We start from the raw sequence: 27,229 nt of genomic DNA on the forward strand, positions 1-27,229 counted from the left end.
GATAGTAAATATGATTGATTTGAGGTTAAAAGTCTTTATTCAAATAGCAGGGAGCTAAATCAGACAGGAAAGTTGGTTTCAAGCTGTTAAATGACTTTTCCATAGTTTTTGTTGTACGCGAACAGTAAAGTTCGCTCAATTATTCTTATTATGTTGAATAAATGTGCTCTTGTGTCAAGTGAGCGCTTTAATTTTAAATCTTATTTTGAGGTCAAAGTTGAACTCGGTTTCTAACCAGGTTTCAGGACTGATTTTGATGGTTTTGTTTCAGATTAGTTGATTGATTTCCATGCAATGAATGGAAATGTTGATGAAATAACGATAACGTTTTGTTGGTAGTTCTGATGTCATATGTTCTTCATCAGTTGAAATATCACCGAGCAAATAATAAATTTAATTTGCGTGAATACTCCAAATAATTGAAGTTGCTCAAATGATCTCTGCCTAAAGGAGTTGACTCCCATTGACATACCAGAATGACAACTCAATCCGAGAAAGACTTCACCGACTATGGACAATCTTCATTGCTGACTCCAACTGAATTAGCCGTAAATTTTACCTCTAAACGGGAACTTTCGAAGCATGTACAGGGAACTATTGACTTCACTGCAGGGGCACTTGGAGGTGTTGCCACAGTTCTGTCTGGACAGTCCCTGGACACTGTGAAAGTGAAACAGCAAGCATTTCCAGAGAAATATCCAAGGTGCATAGATATAAAGTTCTGTGGTGTTTTCTCATGAGAAAATGAACTCATTGATGCAGCCTGCTCAATATGATACAGCGTTTGTTGGTTATATTAATTGTAATATTCTCCACCACGTAATGGACAATAATCAGTCAAAAACGACGCAACCTTTTTGTTAACTGGAGCAAATAAAAATCAATTATTTTTCATGTAAAGGGGGGAAATTTCAGCAAGTTCGAACATTTTATTTTCAAGAAAGTCTGTTGGTAAGAGTTCCACAAAAATCGAGCTGGATTGACATAGTATTTTATACATTGGAGATCCCTGATCGTTTCCGACGATACTGAAGTGGCCTATTCGAGGATGTTCTCTCTGGACAAGCATGGTTTCAACAAGACGGCTCGTTCGATACTGTGCGTAGCTCTGAGGTCTTTGCTCTGAGGCGAAAATTTTTTTACACGTTTTTTGAAAATTTTCTCATCTATTTTTTGAATTGAAAATATACCCACCGAATATCAAGATGCCATGAAAAGTACGAGTTGCTGATTGTTTTTTTTTCGTTTCGGTGAGAACTCTGTTTATTAATAGCCGCACAGCGATAGCTGGGGCTATTATTGGCCTTCTTTTGGTTTTTTACAATTCAAAGAATTTGAATTGTATTGGGGCGCTGTCTTTTTTTAAAGATCTGTTCACACATTTTCATGATTTTTGAAGTCAAATTGGAGTAGTGATTTTGGTCGCGCCGAAACAGGGAGTGGAGCGAAAAAGCGAGTGGTTTTGTGGCGTGAAATTTTTCGCTCTAAATTTAAAGTGGAGTGAGAAAACGGTGTTTGAACAAAAATTCGTTTTCTCGCTAGTTGTTTTCTGTTCACATGCGGCAATTTCACTTTGATTTTTACAGTTTTTTTTTCAATTTTTTGGATAGGATTTTTCTTAAATGGTTTTCCCAATCCATTCATAGTCCGTTCTAGGTCTAGTTTTGTGTTAAGTTAATGAAAATTCTTTGAATTGTACGTCAGGACTTGTCCCGCTATGTTTTTTTATTTCGTCGTCGCGATTTTTGTTACGACCATATGACGTCACAACCACTTCAAATCTGCTGTTTGTTCATTCGTTCTTGCAATTTCAACTGAAATGCGTGTGTGACGTCATTTTTCGCTCTTAGTGGAGCGAATTTTTTTGTTCATTCGCGTGATTAAATTTTTGGTCACACTTGACTTAGATAAGGTCAAATGGGTGTGTGTCACTCTAAATGAAGGTTTTTTAATAGAGCAGCTAATAGAGGCAGCAAAGACAAATTTTTTTGGTCTGTCTTTTACTGTTTTTTTGAGACTGCAGATCTACGAATCTATTGCGGCTATTTTCTGGCAATCTGCCAGCTATGTTTTTATTTTCAATGAATTTGTATTTTAAAAATTTCTAATTGTGAAAAATGAACAAAACGAAATAGTAACTCAATGGTTTCTTGACGAATCGAAGAAACGTATTAAATTTAGGTTTTCTATTATTTTTCGTTCTGAAATACTTAAGTTTTTTATATTTTTGCCCAGATGGTTTCTGTAATTTGATTATTCAAGCAATTTTGAGGCAACGGAGTAAATACGTTTTATAGTCAACCAAGCATAAGTTGAGAAGAGTTGACAAAGTGTATTCTTTTGAAAGATAGTATTAAAAGATATTACTCTTTTCGTTTTTTCTGCTTTTTTTACATTCTCTCCATATTTGATCCGTTTGTCTTTGATAGGACCATTAATTCCACGGTGGACTTGCTTTTGGATAGTATTTTGCAGCAGTATAGAAAAGAACTTTTTCACAACGAAAGCTTTACCTGCTTTTATTCTTTGAAGTGGAAGTCTGCTGTTGAATTTCAATTAAATCGAACTGCTAATCAAAACGATACCATTTAAACAGCTCAAGCATCAAAGTTAATTTAAGTGGGGCGCTTGAATTCTGAAGACACCTGGAGAATTAGTAGCACTCATACAGAGTATACATTTGGAAAAAAATACTGTTTTCGCCTCAAATATCTCTTGTTTGGTCGATTCTGTGAAATTTCAATCAGTTCAAATGGAGTAGGAGAAGTGTTTGAGAATGATTGTAGGTTCCTCAAGATTTCGTTAAATTAAGTTAATTAATCAACTTAATTAAAAATTTTTTGACCTTTTCAATTCAAAAAATCTTAAATAATGTTCCATACCCTTGGCGTTAACCAAATATTCTATTATAGAGAGGCCTTAAGTTTTAGGTAAAATAGTTTGTCAGAGAAGCCGGTCAAACTACCAACGGATAAACGAAACGGATCATATTTTTCTGGTTTTCTTGTCTAGAAAAATGTCTGTAGTTTTCTTTTAAATAAGGAGTATCACAGTAGTTCATTTGAATAAGGCTTCTGGCAAATGAAATTAGAGAATTTAAATATAAGGCAGTAAATGAATTTAAATGTTCATTTAAGGTTTCAAAGAAAAGAGAAATTAATATTTTTTCTTATAAAATTTTTACCTTCTGTTTAACTTTTCGGTTCCTATATTCGGTAAAATTTTTCTATTTTGATTTCAAAAAATTTTGATATACAAAAAATTGAATGCTTAAAATGGGAACTAAGAAGAAGAGAAAGAGCTCGAGCATAGAAAAAAACTGCCTTTTTTGTCTTCGTTGTTTTTTCAAACAGATTTGAATAATCGTTCATAAGTTTAGTTAATTTAATGACAATTTGTCCAGCAATTATATTATTTCCTTTTCCTGTTTTCCTTCCAATTTTGTAAACTGCTCCCTTTGCAACCTGCCATAAAATTAGTTTTCTCATAAAAATCAAAACTAGTCTCTCAGGGCTACAAAATGATGTTACTTTTTTCTATACGATGCGTAAACAAAAAGAGATAATTTGACTGAAGAAGAATAGCCGGCCTCGCATATATATTCACTCATTTTGGAAAATTGTTAGAACAATATATATAATGATCACAGAAGTAACGGTTTCAATATTATGTGCATGTTACTCTTGTGCTTCTTGTTGACACATAGATATTTTGTTTTAGCATGGTGAAGTGTTTCGTTCACACGTGGAAGGTAGATGGAATCCGAGGGTTGTATGCTGGGACTATGCCTGCAATAGCAGCAAATGTAGCCGAAAACTCTGTCCTTTTCCTGTTCTATGGTGTAAGTTAACATTTCGAACATTATCCGGTGTTGCCTTTTGTCCTGGTTTTTATTTCATCTTCTTGATTGTGTGGTTTTAAACAAAAGCACTCCTTTGTCATGAATATTTGCCCCACAAAGAAAGTAAGTAACCATAATTTTTATGTCATTTTGGACTTTTGTGCAAATTTTGTCCTTCAATTTTTAGTCTCACTTATTTGATTATAGCTGTAAGCTGAGCGGAGCTATATTGCGGTGATCTTGGTTTTTTACAATTCAAAGAACTCAAATTGTATTGGGGTGCTGTATTTTTTACGACTCGAAGAGGCGTATTGGTTTTCTTAAGGTTTTTTTTACCAGAAGTACTATTTTTCAGGCGGCGTTTTGACCTAATAGTGAAAGTGAGCAAAATTGCCGTATGAACTAACTTTTTCTGAGCGATAGAGGTTTTTTGTTCATGTGCTGCGTTCAGTGGATGACTTTTTGATTTTGAAAAGAATTTTTGAGAGATTGGTGCATATAGATGACCGTTTTTAGCCGTACTTTCGTCCATTTGGCCCAATTTTTTAATTTGTAACTTGGTTTTTTGTACAAGTAAATTTTTATACTGTAAACTTCAAAAGTGTAAAAAAAATTTAAAGTTGAAAATTTATAGTTTAAAAATTTTCATGTAAATGCATGCATATTCAAACATCCAAAATTGATACGACAATGTTTCCGAAAGCTTAATAATGCGTTTCAAGCGCAAAATTGGCCAATATTTATTTTTTTGCCAATTTTTGGATTTTTTCATTATTTTTAACGGCTCTGTGAACGGTTTTTTTTATTACCAAAATAGTAAATATGTCAATGTCTTTTGCGTAAATCTGGAATTGGATGCCTTTTTTGACGTTAGGTGTTTTTTATTTTATAAAATTGTTCAAATACTAATCCGATTTTGGCTTTTTGTCAAATTTCGCCAAGTTTTTGTTTTTACTTTCAGTTCAATTTCCATAAAAATTATTTTGCTGCACCATCGATCTTTTTGGTTTCCTCTTGTTGCTAATTGAATTGCTTTTGGCGATCTTTAAAATTCAGCAGAAATTTTTACCATATTTTGATTTTGTTTTTCAAATTGTTTTATGTTTCGCAATTGAAGTGTTTTTTCTTCTTACTGAGACAGGAAGATGGCTCTGTAATATTCTTAAGCCTCAACTTCTTAATAACAAAAACTCCATGTTCCTTATTTTTTAATTTTGAGTTTTAGGGATTTAGATTGAATTAAATTTTTCCGGAATTAGTTTTTTTTTTTAAATTTTTTCTCATTGTATTTATTCTCCACATTATAGCATGTTTCTTTCTAATATTATTCTAGGACCTATAGTTTTATTCGCCCTGACTTCACAAAAATGAAATTTATCGATTTGTGTTAATAATTTTTGTCCTTTTCCTTTTGAAGTTTTTTTGTTGGCAATTGATTTTATTCAACATAATAGGGCACTGAGGTTTTGCTAGCTTCACTTTTACAAATTTCGAATAACACTTTTTTGCCAATATTCTTAGGGCTTGTTTTTGATAACATACGAAATTTTGCGTTTTAACCTTGTTCTGTCTTTTTAGTCGTTTTCATTATTTATTCCGATTTGATTAATTTTTTGGTCTTTGTGTAGTTTTATCGCGTTCATTGTGATTTAAAGCGACAACTTATGTTTATACTTAAAGAGACAAAGTTTATTTAGTTACCAATTAATTACCGTTGTTATATAGTGAAACACTGTTTCGATTGAGGGAACTTACGGAAATTGATAAATAGTGTTAAAATTTTTGGCCATTTTTTGCAGTTTTGAAATTTTTCTTACAAAAGTTTTATAAGCCTAACTTAGCTTGACTTTTGCTGCTCATGTGCTTTGATGTTTGAATTGCGTACAGAAAAATGGGCTGGTTTTATATGTGAGTGTAGTGTAATTTTTGAGTTCAGTTGGTTTTACGAGCCATCTTTATTATTTGACTGATTTTTTAGTTGTCACTTTAGTAGGAATCAGCTGATTTAAAGAAAATTCTTTCACGAAGACAACGCTTCGAGTCGTTTCCGGAATTCTTCCGGCTATTTTGTTAGGATGTTTTTTCTTTTTTTTGGAAATGGTTCCAATTCACTCGTACTTTCTAGGTCTAATTTTTGTTAATTCAATGAAAATTCTCTGAATCTTGCGTCAGGACTTGTTCTGTTATGTTTTTTGTTTCGTCGTCTGACGCTCTTCCTCGTTTTACATTTGTTCACATAGCAAAGCTTAAAAAGTCAAGTTTTGTGAATTACTTCTTCCTCTCACAAGCGGCATTTGCGCGCGTGACGTCAATTCTCACTCTCGTTATCAAAAGTTTCAGGTCATTTGCGTGATTATATTTTCTCTCTCGTTAATTTTTTTTGAATTTTAAAAGTTTTATTTGAATTAGTTTAAGATCAAAGGAACTAATATGTGTAAAGGAACTCATAGTGTGTTATAAATGCCCCTAATGAAAAGGCTTCTGCGCTGTGATTTTTCGCAAGCTTTAATTTATCGCTGAATGTTTTTTACATAGTTTTCGAGCGGCGTCGATAACTTTTTCAACTTATATCTGCATCTGTATCTATCTCTGTTATACGCCACGCAAGTGTATTCTTTCGCAGCTACTCCGGCAATCTGCCGTCGATGATTTTTGTTGAGGTAATACGGAATAAATCGATTCAGCGCAAAGTCGATCACTTCAGCTGCAGTTTTTGTCTTTATATAAATTGCGCCTTGCACTGAAATTACTGGAAAAGCGTACGTGCTTGGTATAAGTTACCGTTTTCGAATATTTTAGATAGCAAAAATTTTACAGGATTTTCTTGTTTTCGTCAGATTTCTCTTTGCTTGAATAACTTTTCCGCTTTTCTAAGTTTTGATTTTTAGTTTGTAATTGTGTACCGTTGAATAGTCTCTGAGAGCACCATAATGTCACTCCATTTTGTTTTTGTGTATAATTAAGGCAATTACCTGCCTTCTCTTGGTTTTTAACTATTCAAAGAATTTAATTTGTATTGTGGCGCTGTATTTTTTTGAAGACTTGTACACATTTTTCATGATTGTTGACGTGATGATTTTGGTCACGCCGAAACATGAAGTGGAGCGAAAAACCGAGTGGTTTTGCGTTGTGAAATGTTTTCTAACTTTAAAGTGGAGTGAGAAAAACGTGTTTGAACAAAACTTTTCGTTTCTTGCTTTTTTGTTCTCATGCAGTATTGATATTGACATTGATATTTACTATTTGTTCGGATTTTTTATCCGATTAATTCTCAAGGGTTTTTCCATCTTCCCATTCGATTCAAACTACATTCTGGGGCAATTTTTTAAGTCAATGTAATTTCTTGGAATTGTGTCAGGACTTGTCCTGCTATATTTTTAACTTCGTCAACAGTATTATTGTCACGACCATATGACGTCACATTCACTTCAAATATGCTTTTTGTTCCTTCTTTCATGCAATTTTAACTGAATTATGTGCGTGACGTCTTTTTAAACTCTTTATGGAGAGTGTTTTTCTTCATTCGCGTGATTAATTTTATGGTCACACGTGATTAACCTCACTCTGACGTTGGCTCATATGAGTACATGTCAATCTAATTAACAGATTTTTAGAGCAGCTAATAGAAGCAGCAAAAACTTAAGAAAATAGGTCAAAGTAGGTCAAATTTTAACATCTCAGTATTTAATAATATTTTTGTTTCTTCTATCCTTTGAAACTGCAAATCTATGAAGCTATTGCGGCAAATTTCTTGATATGTTTCTATTTTCCAGCTATGTTTCTATTTTCCTTTTGTGTTCAGTTTGTTTTCTTTAGCGTGAAACAGAAGGTGTTCAGATCAGAATCGTTAGAAGTGAGATGGCACAGATTTTTAGGTAACCTGTTGTAAAAAATATTTGTAATTTACATCTGTTTTTGTATAGCTTGAGCTAGAAGCTTATTTTTATAGTTTTGTTTTAGTAATCATTTCTATGGCTAATAATGGGAAAAACAGAAATGCAGAAACTTGATCACAATTTTCAGTAAACGTAATTCCAATGGAAAATCGGTTATCGAACATGCAGTGTTTCCCGTGAAATTTTGAATTGCTTGACGAGTGGTTAATGAGTCTAGCCAGTATAATGCCCCGACTGTTGCTCGAGAGCAATTTGTCGGACGTTAGTGGGTTTATGTTTTCAAGGTGTGGATTTTCGGAAGCGATCATTTTTTATGATACCTTTGATTTGGCGATTTTTATGAGTTTGCGGTGACAGTTATTTTAGTCAGCCTCGTGTTTCGAGTTTTTCTGGGCTGCTTCGTGCTATGTATTATATCTATTCTAGGTCTTTGAATTGGTTTCTCTTCTTACGTATTACATATGGCTTCATTTGGTAAACTCTTATCTGGAAGGCAATGAGATTTATTGTTCGTGAAAAGTAATCAATCGTTGAATAAGAAAGTGAAAGGTAAACGTAATGATATTGAATTTTCTTGATGAAACAATAATAATAAATGATCAATTTATTCATATAAACATCAAAGTTAGCGATCGGTAAGAGCGATAATACTTATAATCAGTGTACTATAGATGTCTTTATACTTTAGATGAGAGAAGTTTATGCCAGTCTTGTTTCAGTTTGTGAATTGTGTGAAAGTTGCTTCTGGGATCCAAGCTGGTTGATAGCGTTACTGATATTTTCATTTTGTCATTCCTGCTGCTACAAACTCCTTGTGCGTCTGAAACACATACTCGTTAAACGATTTCTTAAATTGGGTAATAGATCATAATTATGAGGTGAGTTGGTACTGACGGTTTCGAGTTGGTGGCCTGCAACGTCTCGTTTTTCGAATCTTGTCTGAAAGATAAATCAGGATAAGATCAATATTGTTCAGTTCTTCTATATATCAAGAAGGTTCATTCTATAATTTCATTATATTATCAGATATAGCTTTAATAAATCAGTAGCACTATCTTAGCTCTGTCATCAATTTTTATAAACTCACCCCCTCTACCCTCGAGTCCCTTCCTAGTGAGTCAGCCTTCTCTGTCCTGAATGCACTCTGGTGTCTGTAGAAGGTGCCTGGTACCACTTCACTGCTAGTCCCACTCATTGTGGCCACTGGAAGACCTCCTGACAGGATCTGCTGCTCTTCGTGGTGCTCTGATTTCATTGATAGAGACATGTTCTGATAGTCTTTAAAAGTGTTCTAAATTGCTGTTGAGAAGTTTTTGTTTTTGAAAGGTCGAACTTTGGTCGGAATGATTTCAGGACTTTCTTTAACTCTTTTATAGATCACGTTTTATTGTTAACCATTTGTATATATATATATATTGACAGTTTGAGATTATCTATTTCCAGATCATTGTCCCGTTGATTAAATTTGCTCTTCATGAAATGTTAGCAAGAATACAATAGGTGCTAACGTACGCATTGGCTGGGAGAAACCTGTTGAATTTTAAACAGCAGGTTGGATGTCGAGTACAGAGAAAAGTTAATCAGAAAACAGATACCCAATTCTCAATTCTATCTGCTCATGTTTTCAAGTATTACTAAGTTACCTAAGTACCCTTGCAGTACTAAGTATACATAAGTAATTCAGTATTTTCAACTAAGCATTTTATCCGCTTTTGACGAAAGAGAAATTTGGTATTTCTTTTGAGCCTACAATTTTGCTCGCGGAAAATTCCATCTGAAAGTAGAAAAAAAAAGTTAGAGTAATCATTGAACGTTATCCGTTGAACTAGTTCGGATTAACAAACCAAGACGATTAAGATAATTTAGTGAGAGGTGTACGGTAACAAGGAAAAATTGTTTAAAATTAAACCTCAGGAAAAAGCTTTATTGTACGGATACGCACTCTGTGCCGGCTAGATAAAAGCTATATTTTGCACTTGTTACTGTAATTTGTCAATTTAAGTCGTTAGCAGATTCTTATCTACATGTAATAACGTAATTTCTGCTTTCTACAAATTTTCAAATCAATTTACAAATTTTTGTTCAATTTTGTTTTGAAGAAAGTTTGAAGAAGATGTAGAAAATTTTATTTTGTGGTTATTAGCCGCCCTCATCTTTTCAACCGGCTATTATAGCGTTCCTATTTTTTCATTTCGTGGAACAAAAATTTGTTTCGCTTTACCTTAGTTCACAGCTTGTTCAACATTTTACATGAAGTATTTTTGACTTCTCTAGGCTAGCTTCATTCTTCGCGCATTCTTCTGAAAATAATTTAAAACACAGTTGCGCAGCAAAGGAATCTATTGTGAACAGAATCAGTATCTAAAAACTCAATCCGAAATCAAAAAAGAAACGCAATTTTAGATGACCGATACTTAATCTGTCTTCTTATAAGTTTAGTTAACATATGTAATGCGTTTTGGCATTGATAGTAGCCCCTGCATCCTCGAGGTACGAAACAGGAGCATGCATAACTACAAAAATCAATCACAATTTTGTACAACAATCCTTTTTATCATTGTTTTTATGTTCCTTGAATCGCAATGTTTGTTATGAGAATCAATTGCGGCTATTTTCCGGCAGTCTGTCGGTTATGTATGTTTGATCAATGAAGAGAATTTGAGAGCAAAAGTTGCAAAATCTGATTAGAAAGTTGATCGCTTTGTGTTTTTGCATTTTTTTCTAGTGTAATTCAGTTTATAGTGTCTTCTTTTGAAAAGTAACAAATAAAGGAAACTATTTTATTGTTCGAAGACTATTTTTGTTTTGTGGTTTAACTCAATTAGCGACAGTTGCTTACTACTCAAAGTCAATTGAAAAAGTGCCGCTATTGGTGTCACCGTTCTTTGGTTGATTTATTCCATCCGTGATTGTTTTCCTCGTGATATGTTGAAGCACCCCTCTGTGAATGAATTCTATTTTGCATATTCTCCTCGCAGTTTGTTTGGTTATAGAAGATCTGTCAATACTAAAGTTATTCTCTTTGTGGTATCTTTTATTAATAGCCGCAAAACAATATCTAGGGCTGTTATTGAACTCCTTTGTTTTTTTTATTAACATCGTCAAGATTATATGACCGTAAGACGTCACGATCGCTAAATCTGCTTCTTGTTCTTTTGTTCATGCAGTTTCGACTTTGACTGAATTGTGTATGACGTAATTATTTTTCACTGTTACGGGAGAGATTTTCTCATTCTTTTGCGTAATTAAGTTTTGGGTTGCACATGACTTTCATCAATCTTAAAAATGACATTCCTCACGTGCAAATGGAAAAGTTTTCTGTAAGCTCCCATAGTCCGAAAGCAATTCTGCCGTTGTTAGTTGGTTATTTTGTACAGTTTTCGTGATGAATTATTCCAACCGGGATTGTTTTCCTTGGTGTTGAAGAAGATCTCTTGAAGATTTTATTTTGTTTTTCAATAATTATCGCGCATAATTATCAGTTTTTGTGGTTATAGAAAAGATGTTAACACTTTTTTTACCGTCTTAGTTTGAATTTTCATGTCAATTATGTGATAAATTTTTGCATGCTACATGACTTATCTCACTTAAAATGACTACTGCTCTCAGTTAACGAATCGAAGTTGAAAGTTCAACCTTCAAATGGAAACAACTATCCATCAAACTAAAACAAATGACTCAAATACAATAGTATTCAAATATTAAATCGAAAATAAGGATAGATTTTAATATCGAATTCTTTGCATATAATTAATGCAGCTGTCAGCCTCTCAACGGCTATTATTTAGGCGTTTTTTACAATTCAAAAAATTTGAATTGTATTGGGGCGCTGTCTTTTTTTTAAGATCTGTTCACACATTTTCATGATTTTTGAAGTCAAATTGAAGTGGTGATTTTGGTCACGCCGAAACAGGAAATGGAGCGAAAAAGCGAGTGGTTTTGCGGCGTGAAATTTTTTCGCTCTAATTTTAAAGTAGAGTGAGAAAATGGTGTTTGAACAAAAATTCGCTTTCTCGCTAGTGGTTTTTTGTTCACATGCGGCAATTTTACTTTGGTTTTTACTGTTTTTTCGATTTTTCGGATCGGATTTTTTTCTAAATGGTTTCCCTAATCCATTTTAAGTTCATTCCAGATCTAGTTTTTTGTTTAGTCAATGAAAATTCTTTGAATTGTACGTCAGGACTTGTCCTGCTATGTTTTTTAATTCGCTTTACCTTTTCATCACGTTTTCTTTTTTGTTTTACATAAGTCACGATTTTCACGCTTGACTTCTGACTAGCCTCACTCGCTGTTTCAACCCAATGGATTTTAAACTTTTTTCACGCATTGAATTACGCAATGTAGTGAATACAGTCAAGGTCAAAAGAACAAAATCAAAATAAACGGGATAAACCTATAAAGCTCGGTCATTTAGGCATGGTGCATTAGGTTATCAAAGTTCATTAGAACGATTCTAGCTGACATTAGTATTGAGCCCAATATCTTTCAGTTTAGAAGCTGAATTGAGTATAATTTTAGAATCTAACTGAAATTGCATACTAAATTTGAGCACTTTTTGAAGCATGGGAAAAATTTCTGTCAATTTCTATCTCTTCTTTTATCTGTTTCAATCCAATGTTTGTCAAGCGCGTCAACGGCGGCTATTTTCCGGCAATTCGCCGGCTATGGTTTGTTTTTGGTTTCAGTGGTCTTTCTTAGCTAGTTGTCTCGCTGTTCTATATCGCAATTCAGGCATAATGATAGCTATATTTTGAAAATTGTAAGTGTTTTGTAGTCCAATATTTAACCTTCGACGTTTGATATCTTCGGTTCAGAAAATGACAATTAAAATTTGTACTTTATAATCGATGAATTCCTTTTTCCCAAATTCTAGCTAATGTTCGTAAATCATCTGTTCATTAGTTGTTTGATTTGTTGAACAGGTTCCAAACTATTTCGACTTATTTTAGTTGAAATACGTCTCCCCGCCCCACCCTTTTCAACCATCTCCACCTTTTGTAAAATAGAATAGAATCTCCCCTTTTTTAAAGAATTTAAGCAAGAAATTTTTTGATCAATCAGAGAAGAGAGCTAACTTAACATGCATATACATGCATGTTAAACTGGATGGAATAAATTGAACTATACTATGGCAATAAGCCGAATTGAGATATAAATCAAAAGTAATTTACAACTGGCGGGCCGATGGGCCTGGTCGCTTGCGTCTCAACTTCTCCTCGATAATCGGCCCGCGATTTTTAGAATAAATTCAACAGCGCATGAGAGGCATGGCCATGAACTGCAGTCCTGTGGTACCTCCTTACATATTCAAAAGTTTGAGTTAATGAAGTAGTTATATGATAAACACTATTTTGTTATAAAAGGGACCAGGTTCATAATTTGTTGAAATGGGGGAGCTTTTCTTGAATAGACTTTTAACGAGCAGCGACCAATCAGTTTTGACCAATCAGAGACGATTATCAACGTTTCACGCATGCATATAATATGCTAAACGCAAATAGGATAAATTAAGCAATACTGTGATATTTAGCCGAATTCTAATTTAAAGTGAAAAGAACTACCAACCATCAGGCCGGCAATTGCGCTTTGCCACTATAACCACCCGCGAGTTCCGGATTTCATCCCGCGGCGCATGAGAAACCTGGAAGTGAACAGCGATTCGCTATCCCGCTTATAGTAATTTCAGCTGATCCGAACAGTGCTTATATATGTTTAACAGTATATCTAAGATAGGCAGGAGATTTTTTACTATATGGAGTTGGGGGAGAGAGATTGAAAAGATCCCGAAAAATTCGAAATGGTTTTTGTCAGGTTTTTGTTTATCTGCAGTTCATAGTGATTCTAATGGCGTACAACCATCCGTTGTTTCGAATAAAAACGTAAAATGGTGAAAAGTAAAACGACAGTGATCAAAATACACTGTGCAAAAATTGTTTCAAATTTACTGAATATTGAGATAAGTTAAATCATTTGGTTTCTTGGCGGACCTCAATATTGCTAATGACGCAATCTAGAAAATTTTGAGCAAACATTGTTTTGCTTTTTATTGATTCGATATAATTTTATTGAGAATTTTGCTGTTTTCGGTTATCTTTTTTAACTGAAACTTTGAACATTTGATTTTCGAGTTAACTAACAGAGATTATCGTTCCAACTGGTAGCAATTTGATTCCTTAAATTTTGTTATCACAAGTTTGCCAGTGATCTCCTTTTGCGTTCGCTTTTTCCTCGTAGATGGAAAAAAAAACTGGATAATTTTGGTGCGGAAAATTTGGCTGAACGGTCTTCCTCTAGTAGAGACATTTTTAAATGTGCTTCTAGTGAGCCGGATAGGCTTGTATGTGAAGAGTAAGGCCGTTGGATATTTTTCTTCATATGGAAAAGTAAAGCAGAGATTATAGCCCAATTTTGCGTTATCTGGTTACTTAAAATCAATTGCCATAATTCGCCTTCCAAACCCTGCGGAACAGGTTTTTGCTCTCTGAAATTTTTACGATATTTTATTCATTTTGATTTGCACAATTTTCTGTTACATTTTTGACTCATGACTGTTACGTTTCAATGAATGTTATTGTTGCAGTTCAATGACATTATAATAGCTTCCCTAAAACAGTTCGATTTAATTTAACAAAAGTGGATTTATTTCGTTGAATGACATTTTGCTTTCGATTATTTTTTTCGTTTATTAATAGGAATTAGCAATTTTGGTAAATGTTTTTCAGTTGACAAAAATTTGTGCGACCATCAGTTAACAAAAAATATTGGAAAATCTCGCTTATTTGGAGAAGAACAGAATGAGACTTGCTGTATGGGGTTTACCAATGCAAACAAAAAATGAGTCTGAATACGATCTCAAAGTATAATTAGTGTATCATAATGCCCGCTAAAATTTTAGACATATTTTCTAATTTCATTTTTTTAAAATAAAAATTGGTCTGCGGCCCTGAATTGAAGTCTTGCTTTTATTGTATTGGAAGCGTCTTTTTGACTTTCGTATAAGTCGGAGCGTGGGTTTTGGAGTTTCTTCGTGCTGAGATGTGAAATTTTAGAAACGCGTTTTCCCTCGTTAGAGAAAATTGATTGTAATTAACTGTACTAAGCACATACGGATCTTGCACCCACTTAAAAATTTCACTTTACTTAAAAATATAGGCCCAATTGTTGGTTAATAAACTAACGGAAGTTAAATAAACTGTTTTTTTCTAGTCTGCTGAGTTATTTCCTAAGGGTTCATAATGACAAGTGACTTCAGTGGTGGTTGCTCTCAAACGAAGTTTCTAGCAATTATATTAGTGCTGCTGACTTTTAAGAAAGACTCGAAAAGGAGTGTAGGTATTCTACAAGTTTTTAAATAGAAGCAAAGTTGTTCATGTTTTGAACTTCTGACTTCGTTTGCAAACAATGACTTCTCTTTTAGAACGTTGTCTTCTTTTTTCGAACATTGGATTTTAACAGTACAATTTTTGCTAATACATTGTTATTAGGATTTATTGGTAATACTCAAGGTCGAAATGTCATTTTGTGCTGATATATTAGGAACTATTGGTAATACTCAAGGTCGAAATGTCATTTTGTGCTGTTTTCCCATAAGAGCCCCTCCTCCTTGTCCAGACTACTGACGCCTCTCCCATTTCATCACCACCAAAAAACAAAATTGAAATTGGTCTGCGGCCCTGAATTGAAGTCCTGCTTTTATTGTATTTGAAGTGTCTTCGGAAAGCTATATGCTCAATTAAATAGCTAACTATTGTCTTCATAGTTGATGAAGTTTGGCTTTCGTATAAGTCGGAGCGTGGGTTTTGGAGTTCCTTCGTGCTGCGAAGATGTGAAATTTTAAAAACGCGTTTTCCCGCGTTAGAGGAAATTGACTGTAATTACCTGTACTAAGCACATACCGATATTGCACCCACTTGAAATTTGCCGCATACTTTAAAAAATAAGCTCAATTGTTGGTTTATAATTTAACGGAAGCTGATTTTTTCCGACATTTCTTGATTACTCATGCTCATTTGAATTCGTGCTAAATTTTGTTTAAATTTGCTTTTAATCGTTACAACTCTGTATGTCTCGCAAATTTATGGTAAATTTTTCTTGGTTAGCTTTTCAAGATGTTCTTTCTTGATATCAATGCAAAGATCTTGCAAATTCGTTCAAACTTGATATTTTCGTTGTTAGTACCATGTCATGATTGCCAAGATTTACCAATTTTCGGCTCACTGGGATTATTTTCTACTGCGGTTCACTGTTTTTTTCTAGTCTGCTGAGTTATTTCCTAAGGGTTCATAATGACAAGTGACTTCAGTGGTGGTTGCTCTCAAAAGAAGTTTCTAGCAGTTATATTAGTGCTGCTGACTTTTAAGAAAGACTCGAAAAGGAGTGTAGGTCTTCTACAAGTTTTTAAATAGAAGCAAAGTTGTTCATGTTTTGAACTTCTGACTTCGTTTGCAAACAATGACTTCTCTTTTAGAACGTTGTCTTCTTTTTTCGAACATTGGATTTTAACAGTACAATTTTTGCTAATACATTGTTATTAGGATTTATTGGTAATACTCAAGGTCGAAATGTCATTTTGTGCTGATATATTAGGAACTATTGGTAATACTCAAGGACGAAATGTCATTTTGTGCTGTTTTCCCATAAGAGCCCCTCCTCCTTGTCCAGACTACAGACGCCTCTCCCATTTCATCACCACCAAAAAACAAAATTGAAATTGGTCTGCGGCCCTGAATTGAAGTCCCGCTTTTATTGTATTTGAAGTGTCTTCGGAAAGCTATATGCTCAATTAAATAGCTAACTATTGTCTTCATAGTTGATGAAGTTTGGCTTTCGTATAAGTCGGAGCGTGGGTTTTGGAGTTCCTTCGTGCTGCGAAGATGTGAAATTTTAAAAACGCGTTTTCCCGCGTTAGAGGAAATTGACTGTAATTACCTGTACTAAGCACATACCGATATTGCACCCACTTGAAATTTGCCGCATACTTTAAAAAATAAGCTCAATTGTTGGTTTATAATTTAACGGAAGCTGATTTTTTCCGACATTTCTTGATTACTCATGCTCATTTGAATTCGTGCTAAATTTTGTTTAAATTTGCTTTTAATCGTTACAACTCTGTATGTCTCGCAAATTTATGGTAAATTTTTCTTGGTTAGCTTTTCAAGATGTTTTTTCTTGATATCAATGCAAAGATCTTGCAAATTCGTTCAAACTTGATAATTTCATTGTAAGTACCATGTCATGATTGCCATGATTTACCAAGATTTATCAATTTTCGGCTCACTGGGATTATTTTCTACTGCGATTCACTGTTTTTATCTAGTCTGCTGAGTTATATTTTAAGGGTTCATAATGACAAGTGACTTCAGTGGTGGTTGCTCTCAAACGAAGTTTCTAGCAGTTATATTAGTGCTGCTGTCTTTTTAGAAAGACTCGAAGAGGAGTGTTGGTATTCTACAAGTTTTTAAACAGAAGCAAAGTTGTTCATGTTTTGAACTTCTGTCTTCATTCGCAAACAATGACTTCTCTTTTAGAACGTTGTCTTCTTTTTTCTAACATTGGATTTTAACAGTAGATTATTTGCTAAAACAGTGTTATTAGGAACTATTGTTAATACTCAAGGTCGAAATCTCATTTTGTGCTGTTTTTCCCATAAGAGTCCCTCTTCCCTGTCCAGACTACAGACGCCTCTCCCATTTCATCACCACCAAAAAACAAAATTGAAATTGGTCTGCGGCCCTGAATTGAAGTCCTGCTTTTATTGTATTTGAAGTGTCTTCGGAAAGCTATATGCTCAATTAAATAGCTAACTATTGTCTTCATAGTTGATGAAGTTTGGCTTTCGTATAAGTCGGAGCGTGGGTTTTGGAGTTCCTTCGTGCTGCGAAGATGTGAAATTTTAAAAACGCGTTTTCCCGCGTTAGAGGAAATTGACTGTAATTACCTGTACTAAGCACATACCGATATTGCACCCACTTGAAATTTGCCGCATACTTTAAAAAATAAGCTCAATTGTTGGTTTATAATTTAACGGAAGCTGATTTTTTCCGACATTTCTTGATTACTCATGCTCATTTGAATTCGTGCTAAATTTTGTTTAAATTTGCTTTTAATCGTTACAACTCTGTATGTCTCGCAAATTTATGGTAAATTTTTTTTGGTTAGCTTTTCAAGATGTTTTTTCTTGATATCAATGCAAAGATCTTGCAAATTCGTTCAAACTTGATGTTTTCATTGTAAGTACTATGTCATGATTGCCATGATTTACCAAGATTTATCAATTTTCGGCTCACTGAGATTATTTTCTACTGCGATTCACTGTTTTTATCTAGTCTGCTGAGTTATATTTTAAGGGTTCATAATGACAAGTGACTTCAGTGGTGGTTGCTCTCAAACGAAGTTTCTAGCAGTTATATTAGTGCTGCTGTCTTTTTAGAAAGACTCGAAGAGGAGTGTTGGTATTCTACAAGTTTTTAAACAGAAGCAAAGTTGTTCATGTTTTGAACTTCTGTCTTCGTTTGCAAACAATGACTTCTCTTTTAGAACGTTGTCTTCTTTTTTCGAACATTGGATTTTAACAGTAGATTATTTGCTAAAACAGTGTTATTCGGAACTATTGGTAATACTCAAGGTCGAAATGTCATTTTGTGCTGTTTTCCCATAAGAGCCCCTCCTCCTTGTCCAGACTACAGACGCCTCTCCCATTTCATCACCACCAAAAACCAAAATTGAAATTGGTCTGCGGCCCTGAATTGAAGTCCTGCTTTTATTTTATTTGAAGTGTCTTCGGAAAGCTATATGCTCAATTAAATAGCTAACTATTGTCTTCATAGTTGATGAAGTTTGGCTTTCGTATAAGTCGGAGCGTGGGTTTTGGAGTTCCTTCGTGCTGCGAAGATGTGAAATTTTAAAAACGCGTTCTCCCGCGTTAGAGGAAATTGACTGTAATTACCTGTACTAAGCACATACCGATATTGCACCCACTTGAAATTTGCCCCATTTTTTAAAAAATAAGCTCAATTGTTAGTTTATAATTTAACGGAAGCTGATTTTTTCCGACATTTCTTGATTACTCATGCTTGATAAATTTGTGCTTAATCATTTGAATTCGTGCTAAATTTTGTTTAAATTTGCTTTTAATCGTTACAACTCTGTATGTCTCGCAAATTTATGGTAAATTTTTCTTGGTTAGCTTTTCAAGATGTTTTTTCTTGATATCAATGCAAAGATCTTGCAAATTCGTTCAAACTTGATATTTTCAATGTAAGTACCATGTCATGATTCCCATGATTTACCAAGATTTATCAATTTTCGGCTCACTGGGATTATTTTCTACTGCGATTCACTGTTTTATCTAGTCTGCTGAGTTATATTTTAAGGGTTCATAATGACAAGTGACTTCAGTGGTGGTTGCTCTCAAACGAAGTTTCTAGCAGTTATATTAGTGCTGCTGTCTTTTTAGAAAGACTCGAAGAGGAGTGTTGGTATTCTACAAGTTTTTAAACAGAAGCAAAGTTGTTCATGTTTTGAACTTCTGTCTTCGTTCGCAAACAATGACTTCTCTTTTAGAACGTTGTCTTCTTTTTTCGAACATTGGATTTTAACAGTAGATTATTTGCTAAAACAGTGTTATTCGGAACTATTGGTAATACTCAAGGTCGAAATGTCATTTTGTGCTGTTTTCCCATAAGAGCCCCTCCTCCTTGTCCAGACTACAGACGCCTCTCCCATTTCATCACCACCAAAAAACAAAATTGAAATTGGTCTGCGGCCCTGAATTGAAGTCCTGCTTTTATTGTATTTGAAGTGTCTTCGGAAAGCTATATGCTCAATTAAATAGCTAACTGTTGTCTTCATAGTTGATGAAGTTTGGCTTTCGTATAAGTCGGAGCGTGGGTTTTGGAGTTCCTTCGTGCTGCGAAGATGTAAAATTTTAAAAACGCGTTTTCCGACGTTAGAGGAAATTGACTGTAATTACCTGTACTAAGCACATACCGATATTGCACCCACTTGAAATTTGCCCCATACTTTAAAAAATAAGCTCAATTGTTGGTTTATAATTTAACGGAAGCTGATTTTTTCCGACATTTCTTGATTACTCATGCTTGATAAATTTGTGCTTAATCATTTGAATTCGTGCTAAATTTTGTTAAAATTTGCTTTTAATCGTTACAACTCTGTATGTCTCGCAAATTTATGGTAAATTTTTTTTGGTTAGCTTTTCAAGATGTTTTTTCTTGATATCAATGCAAAGATCTTGCAAATTCGTTCAAACTTGATATTTTCATTGTAAGTACCATGTCATGATTGCCATGATTTACCAAGATTTATCAATTTTTGGCTCACTGGGATTATTTTCTACTGCGATTCACTGTTTTTATCTAGTCTGCTGAGTTATATTTTAAGGGTTCATAATGACAAGTGACTTCAGTGGTGGTTGCTCTCAAACGAAGTTTCTAGCAATTATATTAGTGCTGCTGTCTTTTTAGAAAGACTCGAAGAGGAGTGTTGGTATTCTACAAGGTTTTAAACAGAAGCAAAGTTGTTCATGTTTTGAACTTCTGTCTTCGTTCGCAAACAATGACTTCTCTTTTAGAACGTTGTCTTCTTTTTTCGAACATTGGTTTTTAACAGTAGATTATTTGCTAAAACAGTGTTATTCGGAACTATTGGTAATACTCAAGGTCGAAATGTCATTTTGTGCTGTTTTCCCATAAGAGCCCCTCCTCCTTGTCCAGACTACAGACGCCTCTCCCATTTCATCACCACCAAAAAACAAAATTGAAATTGGTCTGCGGCCCTGAATTGAAGTCCTGCTTTTATTGTATTTGAAGTGTCTTCGGAAAGCTATATGCTCAATTAAATAGCTAACTGTTGTCTTCATAGTTGATGAAGTTTGGCTTTCGTATAAGTCGGAGCGTGGGTTTTGGAGTTCCTTCGTGCTGCGAAGATGTAAAATTTTAAAAACGCGTTTTCCGACGTTAGAGGAAATTGACTGTAATTACCTGTACTAAGCACATACCGATATTGCACCCACTTGAAATTTGCCCCATACTTTAAAAAATAAGCTCAATTGTTGGTTTATAATTTAACGGAAGCTGATTTTTTCCGACATTTCTTGATTACTCATGCTTGATAAATTTGTGCTTAATCATTTGAATTCGTGCTAAATTTTGTTAAAATTTGCTTTTAATCGTTACAACTCTGTATGTCTCGCAAATTTATGGTAAATTTTTTTTGGTTAGCTTTTCAAGATGTTTTTTCTTGATATCAATGCAAAGATCTTGCAAATTCGTTCAAACTTGATATTTTCATTGTAAGTACCATGTCATGATTGCCATGATTTACCAAGATTTATCAATTTTTGGCTCACTGGGATTATTTTCTACTGCGATTCACTGTTTTTATCTAGTCTGCTGAGTTATATTTTAAGGGTTCATAATGACAAGTGACTTCAGTGGTGGTTGCTCTCAAACGAAGTTTCTAGCAATTATATTAGTGCTGCTGTCTTTTTAGAAAGACTCGAAGAGGAGTGTTGGTATTCTACAAGTTTTTAAACAGAAGCAAAGTTGTTCATGTTTTGAACTTCTGTCTTCGTTCGCAAACAATGACTTCTCTTTTAGAACGTTGTCTTCTTTTTTCGAACATTGGTTTTTAACAGTAGATTATTTGCTAAAACAGTGTTATTCGGAACTATTGGTAATACTCAAGGTCGAAATGTCATTTTGTGCTGTTTTCCCATAAGAGCCCCTCCTCCTTGTCCAGACTACAGACGCCTCTCCCATTTCATCACCACCAAAAAACAAAATTGAAATTGGTCTGCGGCCCTGAATTGAAGTCCTGCTTTTATTGTATTTGAAGTGTCTTCGGAAAGCTATATGCTCAATTAAATAGCTAACTGTTGTCTTCATAGTTGATGAAGTTTGGCTTTCGTATAAGTCGGAGCGTGGGTTTTGGAGTTCCTTCGTGCTGCGAAGATGTAAAATTTTAAAAACGCGTTTTCCGACGTTAGAGGAAATTGACTGTAATTACCTGTACTAAGCACATACCGATATTGCACCCACTTGAAATTTGCCCCATACTTTAAAAAATAAGCTCAATTGTTGGTTTATAATTTAACGGAAGCTGATTTTTTCCGACATTTCTTGATTACTCATGCTTGATAAATTTGTGCTTAATCATTTGAATTCGTGCTAAATTTTGTTAAAATTTGCTTTTAATCGTTACAACTCTGTATGTCTCGCAAATTTATGGTAAATTTTTTTTGGTTAGCTTTTCAAGATGTTTTTTCTTGATATCAATGCAAAGATCTTGCAAATTCGTTCAAACTTGATATTTTCATTGTAAGTACCATGTCATGATTGCCATGATTTACCAAGATTTATCAATTTTTGGCTCACTGGGATTATTTTCTACTGCGATTCACTGTTTTTATCTAGTCTGCTGAGTTATATTTTAAGGGTTCATAATGACAAGTGACTTCAGTGGTGGTTGCTCTCAAACGAAGTTTCTAGCAATTATATTAGTGCTGCTGTCTTTTTAGAAAGACTCGAAGAGGAGTGTTGGTATTCTACAAGTTTTTAAACAGAAGCAAAGTTGTTCATGTTTTGAACTTCTGTCTTCGTTCGCAAACAATGACTTCTCTTTTAGAACGTTGTCTTCTTTTTTCGAACATTGGTTTTTAACAGTAGATTATTTGCTAAAACAGTGTTATTCGGAACTATTGGTAATACTCAAGGTCGAAATGTCATTTTGTGCTGTTTTCCCATAAGAGCCCCTCCTCCTTGTCCAGACTACAGACGCCTCTCCCATTTCATCACCACCAAAAAACAAAATTGAAATTGGTCTGCGGCCCTGAATTGAAGTCCTGCTTTTATTGTATTTGAAGTGTCTTCGGAAAGCTATATGCTCAATTAAATAGCTAACTATTGTCTTCATAGTTGATGAAGTTTGGCTTTCGTATAAGTCGGAGCGTGGGTTTTGGAGTTCCTTCGTGCTGCGAAGATGTGAAATTTTAAAAACGCGTTTTCCCGCGTTAGAGGAAATTGACTGTAATTACCTGTACTAAGCACATACCGATATTGCACCCACTTGAAATTTGCCCCATACTTTAAAAAATAAGCTCAATTGTTGGTTTATAATTTAACGGAAGCTGATTTTTTCCGACATTTCTTGATTACTCATGCTTGATAAATTTGTGCTTAATCATTTGAATTCGTGCTAAATTTTGTTTAAATTTGCTTTTAATCGTTACAACTCTGTATGTCTCGCAAATTTATGGTAAGTTTTTCTTGGTTAGCTTTTCAAGATGTTTTTTCTTGATATCAATGCAAAGATCTTGCAAATTCGTTCAAACTTGATATTTTCAATGTAAGTACCATGTCATGATTCCCATGATTTACCAAGATTTATCAATTTTCGGCTCACTGGGATTATTTTCTACTGCGATTCACTGTTTTTATCTAGTCTGCTGAGTTATATTTTAAGGGTTCATAATGACAAGTGACTTCAGTGGTGGTTGCTCTCAAACGAAGTTTCTAGCAGTTATATTAGTGCTGCTGTCTTTTTAGAAAGACTCGAAGAGGAGTGTTGGTATTCTACAAGTTTTTAAACAGAAGCAAAGTTGTTCATGTTTTGAACTTCTGTCTTCGTTCGCAAACAATGACTTCTCTTTTAGAACGTTGTCTTCTTTTTTCGAACATTGGATTTTAACAGTAGATTATTTGCTAAAACAGTGTTATTCGGAACTATTGGTAATACTCAAGGTCGAAATGTCATTTTGTGCTGTTTTCCCATAAGAGCCCCTCCTCCTTGTCCAGACTACAGACGCCTCTCCCATTTCATCACCACCAAAAAACAAAATTGAAATTGGTCTGCGGCCCTGAATTGAAGTCCTGCTTTTATTGTATTTGAAGTGTCTTCGGAAAGCTATATGCTCAATTTAATAGCTAACTGTTGTCTTCATAGTTGATGAAGTTTGGCTTTCGTATAAGTCGGAGCGTGGGTTTTGGAGTTCCTTCGTGCTGCGAAGATGTGAAATTTTAAAAACGCGTTTTCCCGCGTTAGAGGAAATTGACTGTAATTACCTGTACTAAGCACATACCGATATTGCACCCACTTGAAATTTGCCCCATACTTTAAAAAATAAGCTCAATTGTTGGTTTATAATTTAACGGAAGCTGATTTTTTCCGACATTTCTTGATTACTCATGCTTGATAAATTTGTGCTTAATCGTTTGAACTCGTGCTAAATTTTGTTTAAATTTGCTTTTAATCGTTACAACTCTGTATGTCTCGCAAATTTATGGTAATTTTTTTTGGTTAGCTTTTCAAGATGTTTTTTCTTGATATCAATGCAAAGATCTTGCAAATTCGTTCAAACTTGATATTTTCATTGTAAGTACCATGTCATGATTGCCATGATTTACCAAGATTTATCAATTTTCGGCTCACTGGGATTATTTTCTACTGCGATTCACTGTTTTTATCTAGTCTGCTGAGTTATATTTTAAGGGTTCATAATGACAAGTGACTTCAGTGGTGGTTGCTCTCAAACGAAGTTTCTAGCAGTTATATTAGTGCTGCTGTCTTTTTAGAAAGACTCGAAGAGGAGTGTTGGTATTCTACAAGTTTTTAAACAGAAGCAAAGTTGTTCATGTTTTGAACTTCTGTCCTCGTTCGCAAACAATGACTTCTCTTTTAGAACGTTGTCTTCTTTTTTCGAACATTGGTTTTTAACAGTAGATTATTTGCTAAAACAGTGTTATTCGGAACTATTTGTAATACTCAAGGTCGAAATGTCATTCTGTGCTTTTTTTCCCTTAACAGTTTCTCCTCCCTGTCCAGACTACAGACGCCTCTCCCATTTCATCACCACCAAAAAACACTTTTAAAACACTTCTTGTAGTTTTATTAGGTAGTTTTTCTAGTCTTTCTTTTTTTTGTGATTTCTGATTTAGGTGAGGTACTTTTTTTGTGATTTCTGATATAGCTCTACTGGCTATGTTGTTCATCCGATTTTTTGCCTGAGCCTTATGACTTTTCGTCCTCAGAAACGGGATAAACAGTAAAAGCAGTGAGGGCAATAAGTTCCCGTAGAGCCTTGCGGCTCACTAGTCTCTAAATATGCGATTCACCTAAGCACTTTAAGAGACATAAGTTCATGAAATGAAGGGTGGTTCTTAGATTGACCCCTTTTCTTTTTGACCCCCCTTCCCCGACTTTTAAAGGGTAGTTTGTCTATAAAGGCTACAAACTGATGAAAATCATGCACATCGATTTCAGTTGCAGCTATTTGAGAGTTATGTACTGCTTTTAGAAGCTATTTTTAGGCGAGATGTAATTGAGTTTTAACTTCGAAACCAGTCAGTCAATATTAACTTCTAAAAAAAAACATTTTCTATTAAATTGTTAACTATTAGCCTTAGCAAAATTGTTATTTTGCTTCAGATGTAACAGAAAACTTTCAAGAAGTGAAAAACTTTTTTAGAGGGAAGGTTTCATAAACTGAATTTATGGTTGATTCTTTGATGTTCTTTTCGTCCAATTGCTTTAGTCTTTCCTAAATTTTTATTTATCTCAAGCGGGGCCATGTCGGGCTCTCATGTTTCTTGGTGTTGAGTACATTTACAAACGAATTTTGGCACCAGATTTATCATTGTAATTACTTCCTTTTGTAGTTATTTAACATCAAGTATTTTGCGTCTGCTTGCAGTGTTTACCAATATATAGTATAGTTCGAGCTAGAATAGCTTTTGAGGGTATCGCCATTTTAAAACTTTCATGCATGAGATCGAGTTATTCGTAAATTTCAAAATTTTGTGAAACATTTTGTGCAGTGTTGGACGATAATGTAAATGAGGCTGCGAAGAAGAGGGGAAGACTGGGATGTTTCTTAATGGAGTCTGGGCAGACTGGCAAAAGTATTTATACTGCTATTTGTCTTGTACAGTAATAGTTACAATTGAAAGTCAATGTTACAGCGCTGAAACTCACTGTGAGCAAGGTCCGGGTACCAATTAGGCAAGTTCATCATCAAGAAACTTAGAAAGTTAAAACTTCAAGGTATATAATTTAGGTACATAAACGGGCTTGCACGTGTAAAACAATTGTCATCCGAATTTTTTTGATAAACATCAACAAACTAGAGGTTTTGGTCCAAGTCGTAAATAAGAAACAGATTTGGCCTTGAAACCAATTAACGGAGAACTAAATTACTGCAAATTAGTGCAAGGAATTTTGGGTGAATAAAGGATATATCACATAAAAATGAGGGAAATGAGCGCCTGACCTTGAACGCTACTAAAAATAGACAAGGCTGCAATTATGAAGGCAAGTTGAGTCATTTTACTTTTTGCTTTCTATGTTGGAATTTATTCATACGGTATTTGTAGCTTCTTCTTTTTATGTTGTTTTCTAAGTTTTGCCTCTTAAATGGTTACCTCAATAGACTTTATATTGATACATCTTTTATGATGCTGCACAGTTTTAACCAGTGGTCGGTGTTGAAGGTACAAACATTATTACACAGACACCATTTGTTTTGACATTTATTTTATAGCCACCGTCAGCCTTTCGACGGCTTTTATTTTAGTCCTCTTAAAGTTCGTTGAACTTTCCATCACGTTTTTCGTTTTACATAAGTCATTACTTTAACGTTTGACTGATGACACATCACTCACTGTTTCATCTGAATGCACCTCAACTTCTTCCATCCATTAAGTTTTGCAATTTACTGAATACGGTCAGGGTAAAAAAAGGTCAAAATCAAAACAATCGGTATAAACCGATGAAGCACGGTCATTTAGTCATATTGCATTAGCTTATCGAATTTCATTGGAGCGATTGCTATCTGGCGTCAGTATTATGGTTAAAAGCCTTCAGTTAGAAGCTGAATAAAGTAAAATTTTACGATATAACAAGTTGCACACTGTATTAGAACACTTGCTGACACTTAGAAACAAATTCTGGTATATTTTAATTCTTTTTTTTGTTTTAATCGCGCTGTGAGCCAAGCAGATCAAGGGCGGCAATTTGCTGGCTGTTTTTGGGTTCGGTGAGAGTTTCATTCGATGCACAGTAAGCCTTCCAATGCTAGCAAAGAAAACTTGATGTCACGAGGCGATTTTTGGTTAAGGTAGCAGTAAACATCTTTAGTTGTCAGAAGGTATCAATGCGCAGCTTTTGATTGCTGACAGTGTTTCTTACTGTTTTTTAAATGATGCTTTTAATATTTTTCATAACATCAGCTGATACTTTGTCGAAATATCTTGTCCGATTCATTTAACAATTTTTTATGGTTTTGGCGACGCTTGTTTTCTAAAAAAAATAAGCGAAGCGTCTGTGTTTTAACCTCATATTTTGATGCTAATATATCTTATCGCATCATGCTTTTTAGAAGATGGTATGGGGTTTCTGATGGGCAGTTTAAGTTGCATGATAGTACAACGATGTGGACTAAAATTTGAACAATTATTTTAATGGCTTTGAAAACGCTGAT

The 27,229-nt window shown here is 34.3% G+C and overlaps 1 protein-coding gene across 1 annotated transcript in view; it reads left to right on the forward strand.

The window, feature by feature from the left end:
- The first annotated feature begins 275 nt into the window (after positions 1-275).
- LOC142337791 (mitochondrial ornithine transporter 1-like) overlaps positions 276-27,229 on the forward strand; it is a 49,735-nt gene continuing 22,781 nt past the window's right edge. Inside the window, exons 1-2 of the mRNA XM_075387310.1 lie at positions 276-703; positions 3,721-3,841. Coding sequence (XP_075243425.1) covers positions 477-703; positions 3,721-3,841 — 348 coding nt within the window. The 5' untranslated portion in view covers positions 276-476. The remainder of the gene's footprint in view (positions 704-3,720; positions 3,842-27,229) is intronic.

This window comes from Convolutriloba macropyga, chromosome 4 (genome assembly GCF_964194025.1).
Source record: "Convolutriloba macropyga chromosome 4, txConMacr16.3, whole genome shotgun sequence".
In the NCBI taxonomy this organism is placed as follows: domain Eukaryota; kingdom Metazoa; phylum Xenacoelomorpha; order Acoela; family Convolutidae; genus Convolutriloba; species Convolutriloba macropyga.